Genomic DNA, 10,899 nt, shown 5'->3' on the forward strand with positions numbered 1-10,899 from the left:
TTTTTACTTTGGTCAACGTCGATGGCATGGGTTTATACCACCGGTATTATAGAGTTTTTGGACTTTCTTATTCATTTTACTATTTCATGTAAATTAAATCAGTTACTTGAGATTTTTGTCACCTGGAAGAAAATTTGAATGTCTGAGCCAGTTTTTATTCCTCTTTTGATTTGATGATTATTCAACCAGAAATTAGACCTTTTACTTGAAACCTCAAAAATAATTCAATCACTAAATAAGGAAGAATTACCTGGCCTGAAAAAAAAACATATACAGTGCGTAGTCATGCAGATTTGACCTGTTTCTGATTTGTAGCCAAATGAAATAAAGGTCTATGAGGCCATGTCTTTAAAATTAAAAAAAAGCATGAGCAAAAGCAAAAGACATGAGCATGAGGTTAAGCTGTAGTTAAATCACCCTTTTCAGGATTCATTAACTGATGTCATTAGAATATCTTTTTTGTTTCTATGTGATCAACAGGAATCAACATTAACCTGAAGCAGTTTTGTTCAATAGGCTCATGACTGAAAATTTGTTTAAAAATGTACCTTCCAAACCACTGTAGAAAATAATGTTATGGTTGTTATACCTTATCAAGAGTAATTACTGTATGCATACAATATTCCATTTCTTTTTCAACAACTGAAAAACATTGTGAATTTATGTTATAAAAAGTCATGATTTTTGTACTGTTACTTTGTTATACTCATACATAACTTACACAAATGTACTGTAGTCTTCTTCAGACAATAGCGTGTATATGTGTGCATATGTTCACACTCATCTATTAATCAGCACATTCATCAGTGGGCAGACATCTGACAGCTAAAAAATTTGAAGTCTGATGATAAGTGTATAATGATGTATGATGACCCCTGTCAGAATCAGAATGCTTCTTCAAATTTCTGTTTCTAATTTATTTTTATTGGCAAGAAATACACGTGGAAAAACAACCAAGTGAGAAACTGATTTGCTTAATGCTGAGCGTATCTTCTGAGGATAGCACAGATGGCATCTGATGACAAGTGGAACAGTACAACATTACACAACTCATTTATACAACTTATTTATACAATTATACAACTCCCATATGAAAATCTCCAGAAGAACCGATTTATATAGAACACAATAAAAATAATTTCTAGAAATCCCTTGTTAGTGGCTTGCATGAAAATGACAAGTTCTGGCTAAACGTGCTCCTTACTTTTTAAATCAGTTGTTGGAACCGTTGAAAGAAAAATTGAGACGCCGATTTTCACTGTAGACAAGAGGGATATGAACTGGTGACAGGTGTAGCGCTAAAGAGTGTCCCCTGGTTATCAATTTAAGCTCTGCAACCCAGGACAAATTTGAGTTGAACTCCATTGTAAAGTACAGGTCCCGCAGTACAGTACAGATCAAATAAAAGACATTTTTAAAGTCATGAAATACAAATTATATATTTGCATTTGTGAGGCGAATAATGGTGTTTTGTTTTTTTTTTTGTTAATTTTGTATAAAAAAATACCCCCAAACAAAGTGTATTTATCTATTCTATCATGGCCCTTCCAATATTAAAATGTGGACTAATGAACTGAATATGATTTTTTTCCCCCACAAAACTCCATACATTTATGGACACCAAGGTAGACTAAGTGTAGAAGCCATGTAAATATTAACTTCCACGGAAGGATCTTGGCTACATTTAAACTGATTTCTCCTGGATATGATTTTGGTACAGTACATTCAAACGTCGTGGGGTTTGAAAGAAGTGCTCCCGTTTCTGAGCATCCCGTGAATGCACCGTGAGCCCACAGCTGATGATAGAGGAAGTGCTGTTGTTGCAACACCGCTGCTGCCACGTCTCTCATCTGCAGCTGCAGAGGCTGCAGCCGGTCAGAGCACCGGGATGGGCCCGTGCTGGGAGGTGGGCGTATGAGACGTGTGAGGTGGGAGTGAACACAAAGAGGAAACACGTCGATTCACAACACAGTTCTCCCAGACCGGACGCAGCCTCTCTGCAGCTCCGCCTTGAAGAAGCGCGTTTTCCCTGCTGGAGGAGCCAGCCCGCCGGAGCTCCATTGTTCTCACATAGCAGCCTGTTTCTCTGCTTTTCCATGCTGAGCTCAGGGACAATGGAGGAATTCGTTACCGAAGAGGAAGAGCCGTGGTACGACCAGCAGGACCTGGAACAGGGTAAGACATCATCCTCCTCCCTCCAGCATCTCCACTGTCAGCTACTGCGTAAAGTGGTCTTATCTCAACAAAGATTAACTGTTATCTAAATAGATAATTTCCTCCTAATGCAGTGGCACTGATGTTTAAAATAGATTCAATAGATAGCTAAATAAAGACTAAATAGATTCTAGTAATGGCAGGCCACAAAATATAACAATCTTTAATGAATGCTGTGAAAACTTGCTAGCAGGGCCTGGTGAGCAAGGAGACGCTCGGATCATCAGACACGCAGGGAAATTAGAATATGGAAAATCAAACCGGCAATGAGCAGATATGCTTTCTTATTAAAAGTGGACTATGTACATTTTTTAGGCGAGTATTATGTATCTCTTGGTCTGTCCATAAATAATATACAATTGACTATGTTGTTTCCTTCATTTAAAAGAAAAAATCAATTTACACCAGAAGATTTAATGTGTGTAATTTAAGTTTATATTCAATTCCAGGTAAAAATGTTAACGAATTAGTCTTTTTCTGCCACAACGAGTCCAGTTGGGACATAAGTACCAGCTATAAGTACCAGCTTGGTGCCAGTTACAACCAATTGGAAAAAATGGAAATAATTCCATATTTTAATCAATCAAATTCTTAAAGTAAATTTTTGCTCAAAAGATGCCCAACATTATTAGCTAATCCATCTCACCTCCTAATAATGAATCACTTATTTCATTAGTTATTACCATTTGCAATTCTGTATAGGCTCATGTGGATAAAAGCAATTATACACATCACTTCTTGTCTGTAGAATTTAATTATAGCAAGAAAATGGTGTCAATGCAGTATTTATTATTTATTAAACAGACTTTTTGTACCTGCAGCCACGTACGAGCAGCAGAGGGAACAGGCAAGAGAGTATCCTCGTACAGCTGTGTCAGATGGCACATTCTGTCTTGGCTTTATAGTCTTGACTGCACTGATGCCTTTATGTTGCAGTGCCTTTTTGTCACACAGGAAACACTGGAATGCTGTGCCATCTGAGCAAAAACTGTTTTTTTACATACTTTGCAATTGAGGAAGAATACTAATGAACCTTAATAGCTGAAAAACAGCTTGTCTTTCTGGTGATAGTAATGGTCGTAATAGTTTACCGGTAACTGTTGATGCATGGAGAAGACGGCATGGGTCTTCACATTTGTGATCCATCTTAGTTTGGGCTTTTTGTGTGTTACTCAGAGCTTTTGCTGGCTCACGGCTTTGCTCTAAACCTCTGGCTTGGCGTACATCTGATGAGAGGCGTCTGTTTAGTCCGCTCAAATTCTGATTCTCTGCTAATGCCACGTAAGCATGACGTCTTGCACAGGAGAGAAAGCAAGAGTCTTGCTTTCCACATGTCTCCAAATCTTGTGGACGTTGTAACAAAGCAGTGGGCTTGGAACACATCATCGCATTCCCTTCACTCTAAGAAACTAAAAATGACACGCTTGATGTTTTTAAAAATGCTCAAAGGGGAGTCAAGGCTGGATGCAGCTGTCCTCTGGAAATACAGGAAATAGATCTGCCATACACATTAATAGAAAACTGATTGTGCTGGAGTTCCGGTATCAGTGGTTTCATTCCCTGTGGGTCAGGCCGCCGGTCTGTGCGCAATAAACACACCACGTTTAATGGCATGGATTGACTCGCTAAGTTGTTTACTAATGCACTTAGTTCTATTGATCAAATCTCCTCCAACTTCTTTATTTTCTTATTGTTGAGGCTGAAGGATGAGGATGAAGTTTGCTATGTCATTCATTTTTTGATCCCTGACAATAATAGTCCAAATACATCACAAAACACCTCATTTACCAGTTTTGTGTAAATTATCAAGAATTAAGGAATAATGGAAAAGCTGGGTCATCATCTCTTTAAGTAATGAGTCTTTTACTGTGATACACCCTCACAGGCCCTAACATACTTGATATATGGCTGTCATACAGGCCAAACTTGGCATTCATCCTTGTAATTACTTGATGTATTAACCAGGACAGAGCCAGGATTTTTAGTACTGCTGACTCATTGTAGTGTTAGACTAATCGTACAATTTCACCTGCATATTATGTGCTCTATGTAATATTCTTTTTTATTTTTTATTTTTGGTCAACAGTACCTTGCTATTCATGGTATTAAGCACAATTGTCTCCCTTACTCACTTTTAACCCATTTGTTTCATATTTTAATGGAGATGTGCCTCTTGGCATCTCTCTCTGACCTTCACATTCAGTTGGCAGAGAGAGAAGAGAATCTGCAGGGGATGGGGGGGGCATCCAACTTTTTGTCCATAATTGAAGTCACTGCAGTCTGAGACAATCTGATGGACTCTGTTATAGCCTTGCCTGAAATAGAATAAGTTCCAAATTAATCCTGAAGCTGAAATACGACTGCATAATGCTCTATCTTAATCTCCAAAAGTCTTTTTTTTAAAAAAAACTTTTTGCCTTTTCCTCAGTTTTTCCTATGCTACATCAGTTTGCCTGTCTCCATTCAGCCACATCATTTTGTTATCCACTCAGAGTAGGTTGTGTCCTTATTCTCTTTCTGATTCTTAGACCTTCACCTGGCAGCTGAGCTGGGAAAGACTCTGTTGGAAAGGAATAAGGAGCTGGAAGACTCCCTGCAGCAGATGTACATCACAAATGAAGAACAAGTGCAAGAGATCGAGGTAAACCTGCCCTCAGTCAGGCAAGGATGGAACACAGAAAACAGGTTGGAAGATTGGAAAGTGTGGGACAGGGTTATAGCCATTGAAAACAAGAGTTTTAACACATTTTGGATCTTGGCTGGTGTTAACAATTTGTGAATGTCACGTACTAACGACTGTCTGAAAACCTTTCCCCACAGTACCTCTCAAAGCAGCTGGATGTTCTTCGTGAAATGAATGAGCAGCATGCCAAAGTGTATGAGCAGCTGGATGGGACGGCTAGAGAGCTTGAAAGCACTAACCACACGCTGGTGATGGATAGTAAGGCCTCACAGCAAAAGATAGAGATGTGAGTAAGACATGGACTTCTCGTAACACTCAATCCTTTATCTGTCTCCGCTTGTTCTCCAAATATCTTTCTGTCTTTCCCTCTGGACCAGGTTAACAGGAACCATTGACACTTTGCAGAACCAGGTGCGGTCTCTGTCTGAACAGGTGGAGCAACTCCGCTCCATGGAACAGCTAAGAGTCAAGAGAGAGAAGCGAGAGCGTCGTAAGACCATCCACTCCTTTCCTTGTCTGAGGGAGCTCTGTACAGCTCCCAGGTACAGTACTCTTTTTTTATTGTCTTGCAGGAGTTAACTTGCTCTTCCTGACATGCACTGTATAAATTTGTATGTGACAGGTATGAGGACGAGTTTGTTGTGGGCAGAGTTGAAAGCTTCACCATTGATGTAAAGCCTCAGCCATTTGAAGAGGAGAACCAGCATCTGAGGGAGGCAGTGTCGGCTCTGCGGTCAGCTGTGAGAACTGAGAGGGGGCGTAGAGAGGGTGTGGAGAGGGAATGCACCCTGCTCGTAGCGGAGTTTTCCCGACTTCAGACCCGAGTTCAGGTAAGGTGCAGGATGGGTCAAAAGACTAGACTCAATCAATGACTCAATCTGGTTCTATTAAGATATTCAATTTCAATACATTGAATGTGTATGTTTGTTCTCAGGATGCAGAGAACTGCCAAGAAAGAGTTCGGGAGCTGGAGGATGAGCTTCAAGAGCTGCAGCAGCTACGCCGCGCTCGGACTTTCCTGCTAGGTGGTGAGGACGATGGTGTAACTCTTACCCAGACCGTCCTCAATAGCACACCAGAAACTGACACCTTCCTGGAGGTGGAGGTTGAAGAGACTGGAGGTGGTGTGAGGGAATGCAAGGAAGGTGGGGGTAGCATCCAAGGTGAGGTCCTCCCTGACTCTACCCCAGTGAGGAAAAGCTGCAGTGACACAGCACTCAATGCCATTGTGGCCCGTGATGCATCTGGCCGCAGGAGAGGTAGTTACGCTCTCCATGCCAACAGTGTGAGAAAGAGAGGAATGTCCATCCTCAGGGAAGTAGATGAGCAGTACCACGCTCTGCTGGAGAAGTACGAGGAGCTGCTGGGGAAGTGTAGGCGTCACGAAGAGAGCCTGTGCCACACTGGTGTTCAGACGTCCAGACCTGTCTCACGAGACCCGTCCATGAAGGACTGTGCAATGGGGCCCACACCGGCACCACCCCCAACCCCAGTCCAGTCCCCTTCCACCCCTGAGGCAATTGAGAGCATCAGCAAGCAGGTGGAGGCAGTTGATAAGCGGCTGGGACAGAACACTCCAGAGTACAAAGCCCTTTTTAAGGAAATCTTCTCTCGGATTCAGAAGACCAAGATGGACATCAAAGCTACCAAAGCTGCTAAAGTCAGTAAGTCAGGCAAATCTAGCAAGTCGAGCAAACCATGACGTGTAGGGATGGGATCGTTCATTCTCAAGTGCAGAATTTTGTGACAAGGGCATCAGTGTCAAGATTCTTAAAGAGGATGCTACTTAAAAAAACACTTAATTCAACAATTAATGCAGTTCCTAATTTTTCCCCCAAAACTTAAATCCTCTAGAATACCCTTGATAATGATGTGCATGTTATCTCCAAAAAGAATTGCACAGATCATATTTCAAAAATTAGAAATACTCCCTCTGAAGCAGTGTGTTTCCTCCAAGAAGTTCGGTTCACGCATTTATCTGCATTTGTACCATCAAAAGTCAGGATGCTTCAAATGAAAGTGATTTGTATTGTTTTGGGTACGAGTAAAAAAGTTGAATGTTACAGATGGAGTGAGACATATCACAATCAGTGGATTAATTAGGAAGAAGTTAACACAGAGGGTGGGGATTCAAGGTTGTCCATGTTTCATTTGAGTAAATACTTGGCAGAATGTAGCATTATGACAAAAAGATCTTCCTTATTGTCATGTTCTACTTTGTTTAAGCTTCACTATGTTGCAGTACTATGACACACAGTTTTAAATGGATCATCATTACACACTGTAGTGAAAATGCAAACCAGAACAAGATACACAGGTCTAAAATGTACCACGCTGTGCTGAAGTTATTCATGTAATTAATATTGAAGACTATTAAAAACAGGAAACAAGTAAAAGTCTAAACAAATTTGGTCCTTTTTGTGATAACTGAATTACATTTAATGTTTCTTAAGATAGTGCGACAATATTTATGCAACTTACATATAGATAGCACTGTAATTGGGAATAAAACAATTAATATATATGTCGACATTGTTGTTCAATTGGGAAAAGCAAAGGGAACATTTTTTTAGTTTATGTGTGCTAAAGTTATTTTCTGTAGTTCAGAATGCTGGCATGACGGTCCTGCTATTTTGTAGGACAATCTGGACAAACCTTATTTTTATGTTTTCTGAATTCTAATCACAGTCAACTAAAAAAAAAGGTAGACAAATGTTAAGTCATATTCTTTAACTAGGCATATGAGAGTTTTTCTAAGCTAGTATAGGTAGGCTTTAATCCAGGGCTTTCTCACCAACAGTCTTACCAAGTAATAGAATTAACAATTATCCCCTCTGCATAAATCTTTTTGCAATCTTTTTTGTATGTATGGTATTGACTTTATATTTTAAGACAAAGCCAAGCTTCAAAAACCTTACATGTGTCAGCATGTAACAGCACATTGCTTGTGTCAGCCAAAATCTTATGGGAATGTGTCTTAATCAGTATGGAATAGTTTTTGACTTTTCTGGACATGAAGATGTTGAAGTTTCTGTAACGTCTTACCTTCTATCTATTTAGCAACTATATATGTTAGTTAATAATTATTTTTGTGAATGTCTGTTTTATCAGTGCCTATATTTTATTGTTAAAGACTCATTGTGACAATGAACATATTCCATTTGATTTAACTGTAATACATGTTTAAATGTGGCCTGCGTTTAAAAAGACAAAGCTTGATGTGCTTTGCCATCCATTCGTTCATCATTACAATATCTTATCATAATAATAAATGTGTCGATAATAATAATAATAATAATGTGTCCTTATTTACCTTGGGATCAATCAATCGATTGTCGATTGACTGTCGATCAGTCCGTCACAATCAGTCAGACAATAATGAGTAGACTGCAGTGTGAGTACTTCTCATGTGACCGCGTGGCCTAATGGATAAGGCGTCTGACTTCGGATCAGAAGATTGAGGGTTCGAGTCCCTTCGTGGTCGCTTTTTATACAAACTATTATCTGTATGTATATATTTTTTCAAGACAAACATCCTAATTTTAATTGCTTTGGTGTCTATTCAATATAGCTATTCTGTAACTGCTAAAAAGTATTAAGCTATGACAAGTTATCATTCGTCAAAACAGTTAAAATTAGCAGAGTGGCGCAGCGGAAGCGTGCTGGGCCCATAACCCAGAGGTCGATGGATCGAAACCATCCTCTGCTAAGAAATTTTGCTCAACAAAGAATTCTCAATTTTAAGTAGTTCTAAATTTTAAGTAAGTAAGCCGAAGTCTCTGTGTACAGTAAGCAGAGTGGCGCAGCGGAAGCGTGCTGGGCCCATAACCCAGAGGTCGATGGATCGAAACCATCCTCTGCTAGCATTTTCAATTTTACAATTTTTAATAATGAATAAAATTTGTAGTTTGCATTGTACCGATTAAACATATAGCTGTGGACAAACAAAAATATAAGAAAGATAAAACAACAGCATTGATGTACTGTGGAGCAAAACAGCAGTTAATCTAAATCCACTCGTCTGCTCTTCTTTATGACTGCATTCATCCTCTTTTGGTTGAGACGGTCCTTGTTCCTTTTCTCCAATCTGCAGCAACACACACACAGAAAATCACAACAAAAGCATTATTACACCACATAAACATGTACAACTGGTTGAATTATTTGTTTATAATTATTGCAATTATTGGTGATAACAATAATAACAATACAACAACAATAATAATTTAAGAAATTATCTAATTCATGTGGATAGACACAGCATTCAAAAATATCCAAAGTGTTTATTTTTATTCATGAAGTAACATCTGTATTTTTATAGCTTGTATGGAATGCTGTATTAATTGCATGGTAATACCTGGTGGCCCTGAGTGCTACGTCTTCTGCCGTTGGTTCATGCGGTTTCTCACTGGCTTTAGCTATGATGGCAGCAATCCTCTGAATACAATCTGAAAGGTTTCTCTGCTGACTCCGGCTCAATTCTGATGTCACCAAAAGCTCACCAGCCTTATTGATATGGTTTTTGTTCTATTCCAGAATGTTGGAGGTTAACACAGAGGGTTTTGGTTATATACTGTATTCATGGTTTCAGAATGATGAGAATTAAGGTAAAATATTTGTAAACATAGTTTATGACTCCAGGACAAACCTTTTCAATGATTTTCTGTCGAACATCCTCTGGGATCCAGTCTGCTGTGTGCACATTAAATCTCACTTCTGCTTTTGTGCTGACTATAAAGATAGAAATAGAAGAAAAAACGTACATAACATACCATTCACAGATAATACGGATATGATAAATATCGCCTTTTGTAATATCACAGTTCAAATTTGAAAAGTACCTTTATTGACATGTTGACCCCCTGGTCCACTACTTCTACTGTAGGATATTGTCAGACGTTCTGAAACCAAGGATAAAATGAACATTTAAGTAAAAATATTGCGGAACATATTCATTCTGCTTTCGTCTTGCGCATTTACCGATTGGAATTTGCACTTGGGCACTCTGCAAAATATAAGAAGTAGCAATTTAAGCATTTACTTTAATAAAAAAAAAATAGGGATTTAGTCTCATGTCCCTAGCTATATCATATCAAAGACCATTAATAATTAGGAAACTAACCTGTACTGAGTTTGGTCCCCGACTGCTGCAACCCACACTCCACTGTGAAGTATTCTTATTATGTACCATCAAACACTGATCAGTCAGTTGTTTGATGTGCTGAGGAATTAAGTTCAATCCGGCTCTACGACAAAACAAATATCTTGCAATGTGTGCTGCCATATTGCTCGGCGCTCTTCTTCTTCTGTTCATTGGCGGGTTTCAACCATGACTTTAACGGAGCACACCGCCCCCTGCTAAAAGTGATCTTTTTGAATGCACATCTCTGTTTTCATGTAGAATCCTCTCTTTCTTTTGTCTGTGGGTATCATCCAAAGAGACTTGACTATGCATACTTGCAAACTTGTCCGAATTACTCAATGTCTCCCTCCACTGGGATTTCATTCCCTAATTTTCTACATTCTCATTTACATTTTTGCTTGATTTCCTCTGTGTGTTATGCGTAAAAGCTCAATTGATATATTTACGTATATAATTTAAATTGATCTCTCTGTCCTGTCAGACAATATAACACAAATAGTGCTGAAAAATTGGATATAAAACGCAGAAAAAAATACTTGCAGGTTCCACCGAGATTTGAACTCGGATCGCTGGATTCAGAGTCCAGAGTGCTAACCATTACACCATGGAACCGGACGTAGGGCGAAATTTGCTAGTACAATAAATAACTAATCATATCTGAATTCTGATCACAGCCAACTAAAAAAAAGGTAGACAAATGATACACCTACAGACCACACAAAGTAAACATATTTAAAAAAAATATGTATGCCAAAATATAAAACATTAATAAAATGATGCAGCGTAATACCTTTAGTAATACCATGTTGAAGTAGAGAAAATGGAGGTGGGGAAGATGGAACAGAGGTTATGAAGAGGT

The 10,899-nt window shown here is 39.0% G+C and overlaps 2 protein-coding genes and 4 non-coding genes across 7 annotated transcripts; 4 read left to right on the top strand and 2 right to left on the bottom strand.

Annotated features, from left to right (window-relative positions):
• Positions 1 to 1,804: 1,804 nt before the first annotated feature.
• LOC101072816 (cerebellar degeneration-related protein 2-like) lies at positions 1,805 to 8,189 on the top strand. 2 transcript variants are annotated; one of them, XM_003977378.3, is made up of 6 exons: positions 1,805 to 2,175; positions 4,743 to 4,855; positions 5,035 to 5,183; positions 5,275 to 5,439; positions 5,520 to 5,727; positions 5,832 to 8,189. In XM_003977378.3, exons 1-6 carry the CDS (start codon positions 2,097 to 2,099, stop codon positions 6,597 to 6,599), a joined length of 1,482 nt encoding a protein of 493 aa, XP_003977427.1. In that variant the 5' UTR covers positions 1,805 to 2,096; the 3' UTR covers positions 6,600 to 8,189. The 2 variants fall into 2 exon arrangements, with proteins under 2 accessions (XP_003977427.1, XP_011616820.1); XM_011618518.2 differs by lacking the exon at positions 1,805 to 2,175 and having other exon boundaries at positions 4,760 to 4,899.
• Positions 8,190 to 8,308: 119 nt separating this feature from the next.
• Positions 8,309 to 8,381, top strand: trnar-ucg (transfer RNA arginine (anticodon UCG)). Its single transcript has one exon. It is a non-coding gene; the product is annotated as a tRNA-Arg (tRNA).
• Positions 8,382 to 8,534: 153 nt separating this feature from the next.
• Positions 8,535 to 8,606, top strand: trnam-cau (transfer RNA methionine (anticodon CAU)). The gene has a single exon. It is a non-coding gene; the product is annotated as a tRNA-Met (tRNA).
• Positions 8,607 to 8,688: 82 nt separating this feature from the next.
• trnam-cau (transfer RNA methionine (anticodon CAU)) lies at positions 8,689 to 8,760 on the top strand. The gene has a single exon. It is a non-coding gene; the product is annotated as a tRNA-Met (tRNA).
• mrpl58 (mitochondrial ribosomal protein L58) lies at positions 8,747 to 10,377 on the bottom strand. Its single transcript, XM_011618517.2, has 6 exons — positions 10,020 to 10,377; positions 9,878 to 9,902; positions 9,739 to 9,798; positions 9,546 to 9,628; positions 9,255 to 9,424; positions 8,747 to 8,984 (listed from the first exon to the last, which is right to left on the bottom strand). Exons 1-6 carry the CDS (start codon positions 10,209 to 10,211, stop codon positions 8,900 to 8,902), a joined length of 615 nt encoding a protein of 204 aa, XP_011616819.1. The 5' UTR covers positions 10,212 to 10,377; the 3' UTR covers positions 8,747 to 8,899.
• A 203-nt stretch (positions 10,378 to 10,580) lies between these two features.
• Positions 10,581 to 10,652, bottom strand: trnaq-cug (transfer RNA glutamine (anticodon CUG)). Its single transcript has one exon. It is a non-coding gene; the product is annotated as a tRNA-Gln (tRNA).
• Between the last annotated feature and the right edge of the window lie 247 nt (positions 10,653 to 10,899).

Source organism: Takifugu rubripes, chromosome 1, assembly GCF_901000725.2.
Source record: "Takifugu rubripes chromosome 1, fTakRub1.2, whole genome shotgun sequence".
Classification (NCBI taxonomy): Eukaryota; Metazoa; Chordata; class Actinopteri; order Tetraodontiformes; family Tetraodontidae; genus Takifugu; species Takifugu rubripes.